The sequence below is a fragment of the Camelina sativa genome, chromosome 13, assembly GCF_030686135.1.
Source record: "Camelina sativa cultivar CO46 ecotype springtype chromosome 13, ASM3068613v1".
NCBI classification, from domain to species: domain Eukaryota; kingdom Viridiplantae; phylum Streptophyta; class Magnoliopsida; order Brassicales; family Brassicaceae; genus Camelina; species Camelina sativa.
In genome coordinates, this window is record NC_141892.1 from 11,893,296 (window position 1) to 11,912,051 (window position 18,756).

At 38.4% G+C, this 18,756-nt stretch overlaps 3 protein-coding genes across 3 annotated transcripts; 1 reads left to right on the forward strand and 2 right to left on the reverse strand.

Moving 5' to 3' along the window:
- Positions 1-869: 869 nt before the first annotated feature.
- Positions 870-8,597, reverse strand: LOC147929429 (uncharacterized). Its single transcript, XM_087482838.1, has 9 exons — positions 8,403-8,597; positions 8,124-8,327; positions 7,954-8,043; positions 7,769-7,876; positions 7,428-7,679; positions 7,306-7,347; positions 1,748-2,047; positions 1,290-1,655; positions 870-1,142 (listed from the first exon to the last, which is right to left on the reverse strand). The coding sequence occupies exons 1-9, from the start codon at positions 8,595-8,597 to the stop codon at positions 870-872; spliced, it is 1,830 nt and encodes a 609-aa protein (XP_087338964.1).
- A 3,807-nt stretch (positions 8,598-12,404) lies between these two features.
- On the forward strand, positions 12,405-15,516 carry LOC104736589 (uncharacterized). The gene is made up of 4 exons (XM_019234901.2): positions 12,405-12,589; positions 12,837-13,778; positions 13,866-14,205; positions 14,291-15,516. Exons 1-4 carry the CDS (start codon positions 12,585-12,587, stop codon positions 14,966-14,968), a joined length of 1,965 nt encoding a protein of 654 aa, XP_019090446.2. The 5' UTR covers positions 12,405-12,584; the 3' UTR covers positions 14,969-15,516.
- Positions 15,508-16,195, reverse strand: LOC109128480 (uncharacterized protein At4g04775-like). The gene is made up of 2 exons (XM_019234902.2): positions 15,985-16,195; positions 15,508-15,912 (listed from the first exon to the last, which is right to left on the reverse strand). Exons 1-2 carry the CDS (start codon positions 16,108-16,110, stop codon positions 15,637-15,639), a joined length of 402 nt encoding a protein of 133 aa, XP_019090447.1. The 5' UTR covers positions 16,111-16,195; the 3' UTR covers positions 15,508-15,636.
- Between the last annotated feature and the right edge of the window lie 2,561 nt (positions 16,196-18,756).

Sequence of the window (18,756 nt, forward strand, 5' to 3'; positions counted from 1 at the left end):
ACCGGAATGAAACAGTCTACACGAAGTAGAGCTTTGGCAAGGGGTTGAGCAAGGTGGGTAGAGCTCAAGTTAATTATACCAGGACTGAATGTTGCGTTTTTAAGGTTGGGTAGGCTTTGCTTGACACTACAAGAAAGACATACATTGTTAGCTTGGAAAATATGCTATGATATGTAATACATAGCGAATTTATAAATGCTATGATATCGGCAGCTATGGTAGATATCCCACCTACGATAGCATTATTCCACTATGCTATAATAGGTTCAGATACGATAGCATTAGTTGAATCTTTTAATTTCGTTTTTTCATAGCAATATCTGAATGCCGTTATTTATTTTTTCATATCAATTCATGAAAATTTTCAATGTTTTCTAACAACCCAAATTGGGTGCTATGATATAACCCTATACAATAGCAAATATTTTTTGCCGTAATTTATGTTTTCACAACTCTTTTCTGTGCTGTATTACCTTATTGCATAACTATGTTTCTTTGCTATGATTGTATATTGGGATCCCATTGTATATTATAACGTCTTTTTTTATTGCTATTATAGTTGCATATAACATTTTTCTCTTGCTATTATATAGAAGACTTAGTGCTATCTTTAAAAATAGAACATGCTACCATTTATCAAACACAATTCCAAAACATTCTGAATCCAACATTTCAAATCCAAAATGCAAAACATAAAACATTCGAAATCCAAAATACATAAGACTAGTCTTAAACTAGCTGGACCAAAGTTGCTTCATCCCCTGCAATAATGAACATTGTCTTATATCAGTTTTGCACATGAAAAGCTAAAAGCACAAGCATCACACTAAACAATACTTACCAAAAGCACAAGCATCAGTTAACAACAGTCAATAGATGACCAACTGATCAATTGGCCATGCGATAGATGAACCAAGTGCATATTTCATATACTCAATCTCATTTGATGGCCTCCAAACCGCTGCGTCATCTACCTTGACTATATCTATCCAAACTCGCACAGCGTTAGGACCCAAGCGAACACAATGTACCTTTTGCTCTGGATCAGTTGAATGCACCCGTCCTTCAGCAACAACCTGCTTCCTTCCGCTAATATCTATTAACTTACACTTCTGATTTTCCTTGATACCTCCTTTTTTTCGCTGACAATTTGACAATATCAACCAATTACTACTTAATGAGACATAACCATAATCAACTTCTCAGAACATATAAATATAAGTTACCGGAGATCTTCGAAGAAGGTACTATGCAACTGTTTAAGTTTCCATTGCATTATAGATTGGAACTGTTGTTGGAGACTTCTCACATGATGTTGAGGCTGGTTGCATATGCAATTTAGATGCAGAATTTTGAGTAGGAGATAACTGACCTATTGCATCAAGGTTGTTTTCAAAGACAACTTTGGTGACAGGCCATGCTACAAAAGACAGTAAACAGTCCTCTATGTATGTCACATCTTTTGTAGGCCTCCAAATAAATGTATTGGGTTCGTGTACCACATCAACAAAAACTTTTACACCCTTTGGTCCGAGTGGAAATCCATTCACCAATGCTTTATGATCTTGTGTGTTCCAACGGTCTTCAGCAACAATTACATCATCGTCAGACAGATCAAGTAGTTTGCATTTGTTGGTAGAATTGGTTCTTGTCCCCTGTTAAACACATTAATAAAACATGCTAAGTATTCTAGATGATCTATAATCTGTAAAAACTTATTAATTAATAAACAAGATAGAATCTTTACCAGTGGTGCCATATCTTCTTCGTGGTCCCCTTGTTCTAGACTAACACACTTCGTGGAAGACCATGCAATCATATGTCCAACAGATTCTTCAATCGTGAACATTTCACTAGTATGTCTCCAAAGGAATGCTTCGGGTACAGTGGCAGTCTCAACCAATACTTTATAATCTAAAGGACCTAAACTAATCCCATTCACAACATCATCTGGATCCGTCGATATAATACGTCCCTCCGCAACATTCGCAGTATCACCAGCCCAGTCAATCAAAATACACTTTGGTTGAGATTTTCTGTTCACACTCTACGCTGTAACGCCCGCGAACCAATTTTTGGAATTTTGGTTAGGGTGTCAGTCGACACTGTTTGCTGACGGTTCGATTGGTTCGATTTTAATCGTCCGGTTTGCGTGGTTAGTTTAAGAGAAGCCCTAAACTCGAGTTTAAAAGGGGAACTCAACTTATTTCGTCCTTCTAGCCGTTTTTGGATAGAGAAGCAGAGAGAAGAAGGAGAAAACGTTTTTGAGAGAGATTTGTGAGATCCTTTGTTGTTCGTGAGAAATCTATTGCTGTGGAGTGAAGATCTTGTGTTAGGAACGAAGGAGAAGGCTTCTAAGTGTTGGATACATCGTTGTTGAGTGAGAATCTTCCTGCAAAAGAGGTGAGTGCTTGACCATGGCTGATCTAAGCCTGAGATCTCTGTTGTTTTGGCTGTTTCTTTGTGTTTGTGGTGTTTTGCTTGTGTGGGTTGGTTTTTTTCATGTTCCCATTGGTTCCTGAGAAGTTTGGAAGAGTTTGGGAGGGTTTGGAAGCGGTTTGGAATGGAGGTTCGTCGTTCGGCTTCATGCAGATCGATTCTGCGAAGGTGGAGTCGGTCGACACCATGTTGGTTGAATGTTGGTCGACACCGACCTAGTGTCGGTCGACACCAGTGACGCGTTAGCGTTGGTCGACACCGACTTAGTGTCGGTCGACACTAGACTTAACCGAGTCTTGTTTTCCTGGTTTGTTGTGTTGTTTGTGTTTTGGTTGTTGGCTTTAATAATAGAATCTCAGTTGCTTGTGTGTATAGCCCAGTAGATGGGAGAATGGCCTCACTGAGTGTTTATTAAATAGTCATGCATCTCAATTTGTGTTTGCGGTGAACGTGGAATCAAGGCGATGAGGAGGAGGATGATCTAGGGTCTTATTTGTGTATTTTTGGTTATTTATGGTTATGTGTTGGAACCTTGGTTAGAGTTATGATAGGTTGTTGGATAGAATGGTTATGAATGTTATTATATTAAGGATATGTTGGTTTGGTATTGTTTGTATGTTTCCGCTGTGTAAGATGGTTATGGCTGGTTTAAATTATGTTTTGTGGTTTGGATTGATTTAATTAAGTAGTATGGGATGCTTAATTATATCTATTGTATTAAAAAAAAAAAAAACGGGTCGGGTCGATTCAATTTGGTATTAGAGCGTATACGGTTCTAGAATGGTCATGTGGATGTTGTGGAGCGGTTTAGGGATTTAATTGGTTGAATTGATCTCTATGTTGTTTGATACTTGATGTTGGGTGATGAAATTGATTATGAGTAGTCCTAGCATCATCCTCTTCGAGCCTTCAATGAGATTCCACGGTAAGATGTGTGTGTGCTCTGTGTGTGGTTTTGAATTAAGTGCTTAGCCTTCTGTTTTCTGTCAGTGCAGAGAGATGGTTAGAGAGGGTGTTGTTGCTGGTCGAGGGCGCGGACGTGATCGTGGACGCGGACATGGTCGTGGTAGGGATAAAGTTCCAGTTGTTAGTGAGACTGCGGACCAGGGTGTGACACCAAAGGGTGTTGGCGAGTCGCAGGGTGTCCGGGGAGATTCCATGAGTGTGGCCGGAGGGGGCGGTGTTGATGCCCTAGTAGCCGGTGATGTTAGGGCCCCAGGTGTGGGAGTCCCAGTGGGTGGAATCCCGGGTGTCGACCTTGCACGTTTGCTAGCACAGTTGTTAGAGCGGTTGCCACCAGAGGCACCGACTCGGGCTCAGGTAGCCACCAGTGGTGGCGAAGGAGCGGCAGCCAGTGGCTGCGGATGTGCGGGTTCATTCTCATTATGTCAGTATGCTGAGGGAGATGAACAACATCGGTACTGAGCGGTTTTTGGGTGGTATTGATCCTACTGTTGCAGATGCATGGAGGACGAGAGTGGAACATAACTTTCAGTCTCTAAGATGTCCTGAGGATTTTTGGGTGGACATAGGGGTCCACCACTTGATTGGGGATACTCAGTTATGGTGGAGATCAGTGGCTGCTAGGAGAGTGCAGAGGGAGATGTCTTGGGCTGACTTTGTCGTGGAGTTCAACCGCAAGTATTTTCCTAGAGAGGCATTGGACCGATTGGAGGTACAGTTTCTACAGTTATCTCAGGGGACTCGGTCGGTGCGGGAGCTGGACTTGGAGTTTAGTCGGCTTCTAATGTATGGTGGTCGGGCGATGGAGTCTGAGGTGGCTCAGATTAAGAGGTTCATGAGGGCGCTTCGTGAGAACCTGAGGGTCCATTGCAGAGGGATGAGTTAAGCTATGAGGGCGGAGCTAGTGGAGACTGCAGCTGAGATAGAAGATGACTTGAGGGGGAAGACTGTGGTGGTTAGCCCTACCGTTCAGACAGAGGAGAGATTGGAGCCGAGCGTTCCGAGCAAGGGTAACAAGTCAGAACAAAGGCATAAGAGGGAGCGGGAGGAGACGTCGGTGACAAACCAAGGCGGTAAGAGATGCTACGGGTGCGAGAGCATGGATCACAGGTTGGCAAGTTGCCCCAAGAGAAGCGGGACGCAAGAGAACATTCGAGTGTGCTTTTATTGCAAAGAGGTGGGACATACCAGGCCACATTGTCCAAGGTTGCAGCGGTTGACAGTGAGAGGGGTGCAGCCGAGGGAGGGGCCGGGCGCCAATCCCGGAGTTTAGTTTCTTTCTGTTTTCATTGGTTTTGTTAAGCTTTTACGTTTTGGAATTGTAGACGTTTGTTGCATTTGAGAAATTAATAAGATCATTAGTTCTTATGAAATTTTGATGCATAATGGATGAATGTTTATGTGATTTGTAAATGGAGAGAAATTCCTGATATAGAAGTTTTTATAAGTGGAAAGTTTCCAAAAGAGGAAAGTTTTAAAAATGGAAAGTTTTAGGGGAGATAGAAGTTGCCATTTTTAGCGGTTGCGAGCCTTGGAGGGGCTTGTGTGGCCTTTTTGGCGGGCTGTTTAGCCAATTGTGTGGTCGATGTGCTTACTGGTGTTGTTGAAGAGGATTTAATAAGATGATTAGTTCCTATGGAATCCTGAGGTATACTGGGTTGAAGGATTATTCGATTTCTATATATGGAAAGTTTCCATGAATAGAAAGTTTCTAAAAATGTGAAGTTCTATGAATAGTTAGGACTTGTCTATTTTTGGAAAGGGGATGTGAAACACCCGAGTTGCGGCTTGCAAAGCATTTGATGCAGTGAATCAGAATATGCGAACGTATGGTACTTGTTTGTTTTATTACGCTCGTATTGATGATTTGCTGTGGATAATTGCCAAGCGGAAAAAGCTAGTTATGGAGATTGCGGTTGCAAAAAACTATAACGTTCTATGAATAGTTAGAACTTGTCTATTTTTGAAAAGGGTGTGTGTAAACACCCGAATGGTTAAGATGTGTTAGAGTTGGCCTGATTAGTGGTCATGATGGTGTTGATATTCCAGTGAGGGAATATGGTGGTTGGTAGGACATTGTGATGTTTTACGCAAACCACGCAAGGTGGTTCCGGTCAGGAGATGCTTATAGACATTAGGACTTGTTTGCTCATGAGGAGATGATTAGTTCTCATGGGGGAGATGATTAGTTCTCCGGAGGAGATGATTAGTTTCCCTTGCGACGCTGCGAGCGGCAGAGGAGATGATTAGTTCTCCTAGGGGATGATTAGTTCCCCTGGTACCGAGATCTTGAGGGTGAAGATCCGAGAGTGAGACGGTATGGCTCGAGGACGGTGGTCTGAGAGTGCAGGCGGTGTAGTTCGAAGGTTGCGACCTGAGAACGTATGAGTGAGAGAGCAAACAATGTCTAGGATGTGGGTATGAGCATAGTGGCTGGATGTAGACCTCGGAGGTCAGGATTGATCTCGTCTTTTTTGTGTTGTGATGACTAGTGGAGTCAGGGCTGTGTGGACAGTTGAGTCACGTGGATGTGCGGGCTGTTGCGACAGTTGCACAAAAAAGTTTGGGCTGACAATGTTCAGTCCGGTCGGATATTGTGCAGGCCGTGGTGACGGTTGCATGGGGGTTCTTGGTGGAGGGACGATGTTGCGGGATTCGAGGACGAATCCTTATTGGTGGGGGAGAATTGTAACGCCCGCGAACCAATTTCTGGAATTTTGGTTAGGGTATCGATCGACACCGTCTGCTGACGGTTCGATTGGTTCGATTTTAATCGTCCGGTTTGCGTGGTTGGTTTAAGAGAAGCCCTAAACTCGAGTTTAAAAGGGGAACTCGACTTATTACATCCTTTTAGCCGTTTTGACAGAGAAACAGAGAGAAGAAGCAGAAAACGTTTTTGAGAGAGATTTGTGAGATCCTTTGTTGTTCTTGAGAGATCTATTGCTGTGGAGTGAAGATATTGTGTTAAGAACGAAGGAGAAGGCTTCTAAGTGTTGGATTCGTCGTTGTTGAGTGAGAATCTTCCTGCAAAAGAGGTGAGTGCTTGACCATGGCTGATCTAAGCCTGAGATCTCTATTGTTTTGGCTGTTTCTTTGTGTTTGTGGTGTTTTGCTTGTGTGGGTTGGTTATTTTCATGTTCCCATAGGTTCCTGAGAAGTTTGGAAGAGTTTGGGAGTGTTTGGAAGCGGTTTGGAACGGAGGTTTGTCGTTCGGCTTCGTGCAGATCGATTCTGCGAAGGTGGTGTCGGTCGACACCATGTTGGTTGAGTGTTGGTCGACACCATTGACGCGTTAGCGTCGGTCGACACCGACTTAGTGGCGGTCGACACCAGACTTAACCGAGTCTTGTTTTCCTGGTTTGTTGTGCTGTTTGTGTTTTGCTTGTTGGCTTTAATAATATAATTTCAGCTGCTTGTGTGTATAGCTCAGTAGATGGGAGAATGGCCTCACTGAGTGTTTATTAAATACTTATGCATCTCAATTTGTGTTTGCGGTGCAGGTAAAGGCAAGTGTGAACGTGGAATGAAGGCGATGAGGAGGAGGATGATCTAGGGTCTCATTTGTGTGTTGTTGGTTATTTATGGTTATGTGTTGGAACTTTGGTTAGAGTTATGATAGGTTGTTGGATAGAATGGTTAGGGATGTTATTATATTAAGGATATGTTGGTTTGGTATTGTTTGTACGTTTCCGCTGTGTAAGATGGTGATGGCTGGTTTAAATCATGTTTTGTGGTTTGGATTGATTTAATTAAGTAGTATGGGATGCTTAATTATATCTATTGTATTTAAAAAAATAAAAAAAAGGGTCGGGTCGTTTCATACGCAAATTTAGATTATTAAAGACAAAAAATTAGAGTGTATAGTTATAAAGAAATCAATATAATGGATTACTAATCACTTACCCTTGCTGCAACGGAGTTTTCACCAACTTCAGTTTCTTGTCTCTGTAACATGCCAGAAAAATATCAAACAAAGTTTATGGTATAATCCATCAGCTTATTGTACAAATAGAAAATTTCATTACCTGGTTCTTCAGATTGTAACTTTGGTTTTGTAGTTCAATAACCTTGTGGTTGAGCTTAATTTGATTCTCTTCCATTTCAGCCATACACTTGTGATTAACTTGGAAACATGCTAATTTGGTCTTAGTTATATTTCTTCCCATTGCCCTCATTCGACCAGAATTATCAGGTCTTAAGAGTTGGCTAAGTGTATATTGTCCAACATTTGTTGCAATTGATGGATGATCAGAATTGACAAGTTCATTTGTCTTTTTCTGCAAATTTTTCCATTTACATGTAAAAACAGTATAATTTAAATGTATGCGAGAAACCAAATTCACGAGGTACATAAATTATAATTTACAATTTTTTCAGCTGCATTTGTATTCACTGGTGTCCCATCTTTTCTAGTACGCCATTTCACCCACACCTTGAGTCTTGACACTTCAGTTTGATCTGAACTTTTTTGTTTCTAAACAAATAAAAAATATATCATTCAAAATACTTTTTAACTGATTGCAATTAACAACGTAATTGCATTAAGCGTACCAATTCTTCAGCTAGTCTAATCATTCCTTTGCTACTACAAGTGTGTGAGATCTGTTTGCGCCTCTTTTCCTTATAGCTATCGCTCAGAACCTAACACATGATTGTAGATATGTCATATATGTCATATTATATCCAAAAAACAAACATAAAACTTACTTTAAAAATAATACCTTAAACTCATTGCTAGTTTTGCTCTTCACAAATTTACGCCAACAAGTTGGATTAACATTCTTAGGTCGCATATTCATCTTTTGTTGGTTAGTATGAGCTTCCCTAATTTTCTTAACCAGTCGTGACTTTGATGACCTCCACAAACCTCCCATCTGTTTAAGCACGACAGTCTTTTGGTAATCTTCGTCTAATTCAAACCTTACCTGTAATCACATTTTAAGAACAAACATTTAAACCAACTATTAAGTAAGTAGATGTCAAAGTAGAGATAAGTTTACCCGGACAGATTTCCAGAGCACTGTCTTGACATCCTTAATAATTTTTGACCATTTTTCAATTGTTACAAGAACATGTTCTCGTACCAATGGAGCCAGATACGATGACAACTTAACAGACCCAGGACCATAATGTTCTCCCATGAAAGTGAAGTCTACATGTACTCTGCTATTTGGATCCTTGGCGATGTCTTTCATCCTTGTTGGTCCTCGCTTTCTCTTACTTGTAGGCTGCTCTTCTAAAGGCTGCTCTTCTGGTAATTGCTCTCCTATAGACTGCTCTCTTATAGACTGCTCTCCTATAGGCTGCTCTCCTAAAGGCTGCTCTCCTATAGGCTGCTCTTCTAAAGTCTGCTCTTCTATAGGCTGCTCAGGTTGTGAGTACATTGTACACACGAATTCTGGCTCATCAGAATTCTTTTTCTTCCTTTTGTCCCCTACACCTTTCTTTCGTCCCATGTCAACTCACCTGAAAAATAAACAATTACCATTTCATTAATTAATTACCAGTCATGAGTCATAACAAATGAACAATTACCAAGCAGTCATCAGACATAGCAAACAATTACAACTCCAAATCTAACAATTAGGAAGCAGTCAGATTAAGATGCAAATAAAACAAGAATGTAAATGACTAACAAACTCTATTTCAGACATATATGCCTTCGCAATCAGTTCGGGCATTTTCAGATTCATCCATGTCAACATCCATATCCATATTTTACGGTAATGGTCCAATGTCTCCAATTCCATCATCCAAATCTTTCTTATATCTTCTTGAAGAACCTCACATAACAACATGCCAACTTGATTCTACGTCTTCCCTTAAGTAAAACACCTGCTTTGCTTGCGAGGCTAATATATATGGATCTTTTGAAAAGGATACTTGACAACTCGTACAAAATTTGAAGCCCCTCTCTCATAAGCTGGATCAGCTCTTCATTGCATAATTGAAGAGAAAAAAAAAGTAAACTCTCTAAACCCCTACTTAAGCTAGCCTAACCTGTATAATTTATGCAATGATATACCTACAAAGATGCACCCAATCCTTTTCCACCATTATATCATCTAACCTTAGTACATAAACAACATATACGATTTATTGACAGAATCTTAGACATGAATCACAATCAAAGACAACTATATCGCATATATTATATAGAGGCTATAATCACAATCAACTATATCAATAGCAATCACAAACACAAAACAATATTTAGAAACAACCAAACAGAAAAAAAAAAAACAAGATATACACTTAGCAAGATTGTTCAATACACATAAGAGACGGAAAGAAAGAAGCTACTAACCTGTCCTGTGAATGGAGATAAATAAAAGCTTGTTCATTTCCGGATACTTAGCAACACTTGCAAAACATAAGTAAAGAAAAAGTATAAGTTTCAATTGGAGACATAACAAATCGGATACTTAAACAAAATCGAAGAGACTAACTAATCGGATACTAATGTGCTTTGAATCAATTGGATAATGGACAAATCAATTGAACAAATCTATTGCATGTCGGAAAAAAACTGTTTATTGTTCCGATTTCATAATTGTGAATCAATTGAACAAATCTATTGCATGTCCAAAAATCAAAACTTATATAAAACAATCATATGAGGAAGAAAACAACCTTCGAGTGGAGCTCAAATCCAGAACTTATCTCCGGCGGTACTTCAGAGGGCGGTGACGGCGATGACAATTGGCGAACCAATTGGTGTGTGTAAGAGATTTACGGGTAACTGGGTGAAGTGTAGGAGAGAGACTCGAAGAAACCAACCTTAAACCGAGATTAAGTCCGGCGGTGCTTCAGAGGGCGGCGACGGCAAGTTTAATAACGGAATTGGCCCTCGAGATTTTAGGGTTTCTCGAGAGAGTGAAGTGAAAAGAGAAAAGGGGTGTAATGATAAGTCTTTTTATTTTTTGGGAAAATTTGCTAAGTGTTTGGCGGAATAAGTGATTTTAGTTCCCGCTTCTTAAAAACCTATTATAGCGTTTATACAATGCTATCATATGGTAACCAAATTACAAACTCAACTTCGATAGCAGTTTGGAAAATCGTGCTATTACGAGGTGCTATCAATGTATATATTTTTTGTAGTGTAAAGAGATTGAGGTAACCAGTACTTCTATGAGTTGAGGTCATAATGCCACAATTCTTCAAGCTTTTATGAAAGGACTTCAGCAAGTTGATAAGATGTAATTTAGTTAGTTCGTAAAACAGGCGGGATGGAGAGGAGAGATTGAGGGAACACCAGTAACCACCGCTCCATAGGGGCGGGATCATAATGCCGAGTTTCGTCGTGCTATCTCCTTCAAGAGGGTCTTCCCTAGATGACTCTAAAAACAGGGTTTTCAAATAACTCTTGGACAAATCTAGGGCCATTGGTGGCTTAATGTTCAAATGCAGTCTTGGAACAAATGATACCATAAAGCTACACAATGGCTGATTAGGATGGAAAAGAGTGGAGTGCAAACCAAACCTGGGTAGAAGTTGATGTTGAAAGAGTCGTTCTGGTGGTGGTAGATAGGATACGGAGGCCAAGGGTGCAAGCAACGAAGTTGAAACAACTGTCAATTCAGAATCACTATTACAGATCAGTGTTGCAGCCCTCCAAGCAAAATTGGTCAGCTAGCGTCGACTCAAATAGCCATCAAGTGAATCATGAGGAGCCATTGATCTGCTACCGAGGAGACTTCGACTAGACCAAGCAGGACCAAACGGACCCAAAGGTATAATACTTGACAGAACAGAAGTATAGGCCTCTCTGATTAGACAAACTCTACAATCAGGTGAAAACGGTCGAAAGGGTGCCAGCCAGAATAAGCTATCGCAAAACATTACCAAAGAGTGTTGTGACCACAAGATTTCAAACTGGTGTAACCAACACCAACTCAGCAGAGGGACTTTGCAGCTCAAACGGTTTTTGTCGTAAGAAGAGCAAAGATTTAACCACTGATATGTCGATTGTATTAAGAATAGAAGAACATACCTGGGCTTTAAATCTTGAGAGCATAAATCGAATCTTTTGGTAATGGGCCAGACAATGGCTAATGGGACCAAAGGTGGCCAAAGGTCCATCAAAGGGAACCCTAGTTCCTCGATGGCTGCATAGAGGGTAGTGATGGTGTGGCGGCGCAAGGGCAGATACGCAATCAGATCGGAGCCGCTAAACACCAGTGAAAGAAAAGGCGTTGGAGGCTTGAAGCATAGGAGTTTCAAAGCAAAGGAGAGGTTGGAGGGAATCAGGGTTAGCCTCTTCACCGTCGGCTCAGCTTATCGTTGCCATGTACTTCCACTTCGGGAAGCAAAACCTCCCTGCAACTTTGCCGCTAGCTTCGAACTGAGGGAAGGCTCATCCATAAGAAGCAAAATACCAGATCTGAGTGATTGGTGGGGCTTTATAGTTGTGAGGTTTGACATAATGCTTGGGAGAAAGGGTTGATTCGGGACAAGGGTCATCGGAAGCTTCCCCCGCCATCTATCTTCGGAGGAGGGTTGTAAGATGAAGCTTATCGGCGGGAGAGATGGGATGTGGGCATACTCCTGAGACTTCCAAGTTTATTGAGCAAAGGGCCAAACGAAAAGTACCATGAAACAAACCATGAGAGAGGATAGAACGAAGAGACCAAAGTCCCGACGCCGGCGAAGCTTCTTCGACGCCAGCGAGCCGAAGCTTCGCCGGCGTCGGAGTAGTTTATTTTCACGAAGTTCTAGATATTCGGGACGGGAAAAGGGTATATTTCTACCCGTACTATTTGTAAAGTGTATATTTCTACCTAAACAAAAGAGAAGTGTATTATCCAACCGGAACGCCAATAAAATTCAAAATTACTACCCAAACTTTGAAGCGTTATCGATAATACTACATTGACACAAAAACTGTTAGTCAACCGTTAAATATGAGTGATTCGTATGACACATAAGCAATGATGTGGCAAGAGTTTTTGGAATCAAACTCAAAACGACGTCGTTTTGATTTGGGGGAAAAACTTCAATTAGGGTTTTTTTTTTTTTTTTGATTTCACGATTCACTTCTCTCTTTCTCTTTCTCTTTCTCTGCGAAGTCGAAAATGGAGAACGAGGATTGAAGTTAATTGCGAGGGATAAGTGTAGAGGAAACAAGACGTGAATCGTGGGAGTTGTTAGCATTACCCATAATCGTTTCTACAGAAGCGAAAATGAGGTATTTTTAGTTCGTATTTTGTCGTATTTTTGGTATTAAATCTTGTATTTTTGGTAATACACAATCGATTTTTGGTATTAAATCTTGTATTTTGTCTTGTTTTTGTTTAATAGTTGCATAATGTAGATATTTGGAGACAATAATTTGAAGTTTTATCTTTAAAGAGTCGTATTTGTTTACTGCACACTAAGTGTTTGATTAAATGCTTGAGTGTTTGAAACTTTGTATAATTTTTTTTTGTTGACAGCAATCCGGATCATGTGACATTCCTTGTGTATTTTGGAGGGTATTGGGTGAAGAATCATGTAGGAGATGTTGCTTATCTCAATGGTAAAGATATAGCTATAGAATGTAAACCAGAAGAGTTTTTCATCAAGTTGTCGGCGGAGTTGGGGGAGGGATTATATGGCCAAAACATGTGGTATAAGTACCCTTTTGAAGAGCATAATGAAAGAAAGAGATTGAGGTCTGCGGATTTGAGTTTTAAGAGGATGTGTGATGCAGGCAGATGGACTGGAGTGATGAATGTTTTTTTGGTGAACTCAACAGAGCATCCTAATGATATCGAGTCATCTGAGCCATGTGAAGAAGAGATCCAGGTTGAAAGAAATGTGGCTTCTTTTGTTGATGAGGATGAGGATTTCGATTATCATAACACACCTCCTAACTCTGATGGTGAAGAAGAAGAGGAGCATTTGGTTAGATACAAACGAGGTAGTGGTCAGCTAGAGATAGAACAAGTATTTGATAGTCTAGAGGAGTTCAGAGAAGCTTTAGTAGCTTATGCATTAAAAGAGGGTTGTAACATAAAGATAAGTAGATGGGGGAAAGACAAGTCAGCGGCTGTGTGTGGGACTAAAGAGCCTTGTCCATGGTATATCTACTGTTCTTATGAGGAGTGCGTTGGCAAGTGGAAAGTGAAAACTTTTGAAGATCAGCACAGTTGCACAAATGATAACTATTGTAAGATATTGAAAGCACCTGTGATTTGCAAGATGTTTTTGGATGAGATCAGAACTGATCCTGATTATGGACCAAAAAGGATGCAACAAGAGATTGAGAAGAACTACAATCTGATAGTAAGCATAGACAAATGTAAAAATGCTAAGAAAAAAGCTGTAGAGATCATCGACCGTGAGCACAAGGAGCAATTTTCTAGGCTGAAAGATTACCGCTTAGCACTTCTTCAGTAAGTTCTTCTTTCATTACTGAAATTTTAAATTTAACAAGTGTTTTCCAATCTGTTAACTAGGTTTCCATTTTGATATTTTGCTAGATCTAACCCTGAGTCAACAGTAGTGCTAGACACAGTGCTTGATGATGATGGATCAGAGATCTTCCATAGATTCTATGTGTGTTTTGCTGCCATTCGAAAGATGTGGTCTATGTGGTGTCGTCCTATCTTTGGAGTGGATGGTTGTTTTATGAAATGCACACTAAAGGGACAATTATTGGCTGCTGTGGGGAGGGATGCTAACAATGGAATGTATCCCATGGCTTGGGCCGTTGTTGATATTAAAAATGAAGACAATTGGGTATGGTTCCTAGAAAAGTTGAAGGTTGATTTCAATCTACAGGAGGGTCAAGGGTTTACTATCATATCTGATAGGCAAAAGGTATATCTCCAACCCGTACTAGGCTTTAGAACATGTAAAATGACATGTATGGTTTAACTAATATATATTTGTTTTGCTTTTACAGGGTTTATTGAATGCAGTGGAAAGAGAGTTACCTTATGTTGAACATAGAATGTGTGCTAGACACATCTATGGGAACCTAAAGAAGATATTTCCCCATCAAGGTGACATGAAAAAGCTCTTTTGGCAAGTAGCGGAAAGTTATACCACGAAAGAGTATGAAGCAAATTTGGAATTGGTAAAGAGCTATGATATGCGTGTTTATGAAGCCATGATGGAGAAGAACCCAAAGAATTGCAGCCTTGCTTTTTTCACGCCAACATCCTCCTGCGTAGATGTTCATAACAACATCTCTGAATCTTTCAACAATGCAATAGATCCTGCAAGGTATATGCCAATGGTAGAGATGTTGGAGACGATAAGGAGAAGAACCATGGTGCGTATTGATATGAGGAAGACAAAAGCTGACAAGGATCTAAGCAGAGTACCTCCTAGAATAAAAGAAATGATAGCGTTGGAGCAGAAAAGGCTTAAGTTCTGCAAGGTTATCCCTGGATCAGACGGTAGAAATGAAGTCCGTGAGTCAGGTACATCTTACTCTGTGAACATTACAATGAAGACATGTGCCTGCAGGAGATGGGAAATGAGTGGAGTTCCATGTAGGCATGCATTACGCATCATCGCAGAAAAGAAGCTAAATCATGAAGATTACATCTCTAGTTGGCTTCTCAATGGAAGGTAACAACAAATTTATAGGGACTCAATTCGGCCAGTAAATGGTATGTGTTTCTGGGATAACTCCGGTTCTGTGATATTGCCACCTCCAAATCTGGTTGAAGAACTTGAAAACAGAAAAGGAAGAAAGCCAAAGCCAAAAAGGAAGAAAGGGAAGAATGAGTCTCCAAAAAAGAAAAAGGCTAGTAGAGAGAGGAGAATCATGCATTGTCGTCGTTGCAGTTTAACTGGACACAATGCAGCTAAATGTCCAAATATGGAAGTGGAAAGGTCTATGCCACCTAAGAAGAAGAAGAAGACTAAACCATCGGCAGATGGAGGAGGACCAAGTCAACCAACACAAGACACATTTTCAAGTCAACCAACACAAGACACATTTGAAGTATGAAGCGGTTTAGGACTATTTCTTTTTCTCTTTTTGATGTCATGGTCTGTTTTTGGGGACATGTAACAACACAATGTCTTTTGATTTCATGGTCTGTTTTGTGACATGTACCACAACCAAATGTCTCGGTCTATTTTGGATTCTATCACAGTTGGATTGGGTTTGAGCAATGTCATATGTCTTGTTCTTTTTCCATTACCTTTCATACAAACAAACAGTCTTACAAGCCATATTTTTCTCTAAACATCCAAACTAGTTACTCTCATACATCCACTTTTTAACTCACATATTCAATACATACACATGAAAAACAAAACCATAACCATAACAAAGCCAACAATGTTCTTCAAGCTTCTTAGTTGCATTTTCATCTCTTCGACCTCCTTCTCAACCACACCCAAATGCACACGAGTCTCCATGGCGAGAGTATCAATCTGAGATTCGCAAGCATTGACACCCTTCTGCAATGTCATTGCAGCTCCATCAATGTTCTCCACTTTCTCAATCAAGTCCTCGATCTCTTCGACCATAGACGTATCGGTCCATTTAAATGTATGATACCAATTCTATAACATTTACAGACTTTTAGTTACAGACACAGCCAAACTATACAACAAAATTTAGAGAATCACACTTACCCCATCCCTTCCAAACGGACACCCATGAAACAATCTTCCAGGATTTTTAGCAGTTGTCGATGTCTTCAAAACAACAGGTTCTCCACATTGACATCTCTTGGGGAAACCTCTTCTTTGATTATCCATTTGATTTCTTCGAAGAGAAAGAACCCTAATTGAAGAACGCCTTCGCAGAGAAAGAGAAAGAGAAAGAGAGAAATGAATCGTGAAATCAAAAAAAAAAAAACCCTAATTGAAGTTTTTCCCCCAAATCAAAACGACGTCGTTTTGAGTTTGATTCCAAAAACTCTTGCCACATCATTGCTTATGTGTCATACGAATCACTCATATTTAACGGTTGACTAACAGTTTTTGTGTCAATGTAGTATTATCGATAACGCTTCAAAGTTTGGGTAGTAATTTTGAATTTTATTGGCGTTCCGGTTGGATAATACACTTCTCTTTTGTTTAGGTAGAAATATACACTTTACAAATAGTACGGGTAGAAATATACCCTTTTCCCTATTCGGGACAGGGAGAGAAGTGTTTTTGTCACTGCTACATTTATATATCACACATAAATCCTTGAAGCAAATAGTCCTAGTAAACAAGTTTTTAAAGCTTTCCAGAAATAAAAAATTGACCGTCAAGTATATGTAAGTCCATGGGAAAGTAAAGATAGAACCTACTAAAAGAGATGAGCCCATAAACTGGACCTTAGTGATGGCTGTCTGAGAGGTTATAATCGGTTCCATCACCCTTCTACTATAAAATTGCTAATAGTTAATTCATTAATAAGTATAGATCATATATATATATATATATATATATTGATAACCTAATAGACAGCAGAATAAAATAAAACTAATCAGATATATTTTCAAAACTTTAATTATCTTTATTTTCTTTTATCATTTGTTAAACATATACTTATAAAATAAAAATTTACACAACGTGCAGGTTTATAAATTGTTGAAGAAAATAAATACAAAATTTTAAAAATATAAAAAGAAATTTTCTTTTTTGAATTAAATATATAAATAATTTTAGTTAGAGAAAAAATCATATTTTTATTTACTTTCATACACTTATTTATGTTTATATATTTTTAATATATTATGACAATTATTACAATAATTTAAAGCTACATTATATCCTACCATAATATTTGCCAAATAACCATCATTACGAATATTATTATTGTCAAATTTTAAAAACGTTACACAACTTATTCACAAAATATTTTACATGCAAAGAGTTCATCAAAGCAACATCTAATTAGTAAACATGTAAAATTTTACTATATGTTTTACCATTAAAAATATATTCTTAGACCCAAAATTATTTTATTGTTAAAGTATGCTGTTTATCACCACCTATAAAATATCTTCTGAAAAAATTACACAAATTTTATGTTGTTTTACTTTCATTTTAGCATAGTTATAGTTCTTATAATTACTAAAATCATTTTGTGATATAATTTCTTTAACCATGATTTTTTTTACTCCAAAGATATTTTGGATGATTTTATGACAAAACTAATAAAAGTTGAGAAAAAGTTACTATAACATAATAAAAATAAAAATTTGAAAATTATAATCACGATGGTATATATAAGTCTTAGATACTTCAAATATACAAAATAGAAACTTTATAAACAATCCAAAATATGAAATGTGTCATAATCACGTTAAGGATCGACGACATTTACTCCTCAGAAGTTTCGCATTGTACCGAACTACTTAAAACTATGACCTCATCTCAAATATTCTCGAATCGTAAATTCTCAACTTCTTTCTATCTTAATCAAAAGTTCTCATATATTTCTCCATATACCTGGGTTTAAACGATTTACGAACCAAATCCGATAGAAAACCACATAAATCCGATTCGAAACCAATTTAAAAATAGTTTACCATTCCAATTTCCCAAATTTGAAAATCGTTTCTCAAGAACCATGAAACAGCTCTTGTTTCAATATCGGAATCATCAACATTATTCATAAGAGAAACTAAAAATTTTGACCAGAAACATCAATCACCAACTAATCTTCCAAACTTATAATGCTACTAACTGTAGAATCACTTTTGGAACCTCCATCAATATCTCCTTCCTCGATTAAATTAGTGGGATTTATATACTTTGATTCTATTTCATTGCATCTGATAGCTTCTATTGAAGAACCTGCACGAATCAAAGACCCACGTAATAGATCGGCAAAAAAAACCAAAGATCAAAACTTTCGATATAAACATATAATTTTTGTTTTTGTCAACATTTGGACCACAACAGGCCGGCCCATTAGCCAAATCCCTATATTCGTAGATAGTGGGACTCGATCCCTGGTGTGATGATGCCTTCTACAATTGGACTTACTAATGGTCACTGCATTAAGACCACTTCACAAACATACTTTTTATGTAGATATAATGTTATTTTCTTAATTAGGTGTCCTATTACGTTTCAAAAAATAATTCTTTTAACATAACTTATGTTATTTTTTTCCAAATTTGTTATTCACTATTTATTGATTAGTAATAATATAAATGCTTAATGAATTATTTTTTTGTTTACACATGTCAAAATTTAATTAAGAAAAATATATAATATAATTAGTGTACAATGGGAAATAGATTAATTTTGTTAGTTTTACTTTTTGTTTTAGAAATTCTTTTAAGATATAAACATGTAAATTTTATGTAGATTTAATGTTATTCTTTTAAATATCTGTTTGAAAAATAATAATTTTTAGATTTAATGTTATTTTCTTAATAAGTTGTTTTGAAAAATAAT

Excerpts from the sequence above, each read along its gene's own strand:
- LOC109128480 (XM_019234902.2), bottom strand. The coding sequence starts at position 16,110 with ATGGATAATCAAAGAAGAGGTTTCCCCAAGAGATGTCAATGTGGAGAA. Across the intron at positions 15,913-15,984 it reads GTCCGTTTGGAAGGGATGGG|AATTGGTATCATACATTTAA; the intron begins GTAAGTGTGATT and ends TAAATGTTATAG.
- LOC104736589 (XM_019234901.2), top strand. Across the intron at positions 13,779-13,865 it reads TACCGCTTAGCACTTCTTCA|ATCTAACCCTGAGTCAACAG; the intron begins GTAAGTTCTTCT and ends ATATTTTGCTAG. Across the intron at positions 14,206-14,290 it reads TCATATCTGATAGGCAAAAG|GGTTTATTGAATGCAGTGGA; the intron begins GTATATCTCCAA and ends TTGCTTTTACAG.
- LOC147929429 (XM_087482838.1), bottom strand. The coding sequence starts at position 8,597 with ATGAAAGACATCGCCAAGGATCCAAATAGCAGAGTACATGTAGACTTC. Across the intron at positions 8,328-8,402 it reads TGCTCTGGAAATCTGTCCGG|GTAAGGTTTGAATTAGACGA; the intron begins GTAAACTTATCT and ends ATGTGATTACAG. Across the intron at positions 1,656-1,747 it reads AAGAAGATATGGCACCACTG|GGGACAAGAACCAATTCTAC; the intron begins GTAAAGATTCTA and ends TGTGTTTAACAG.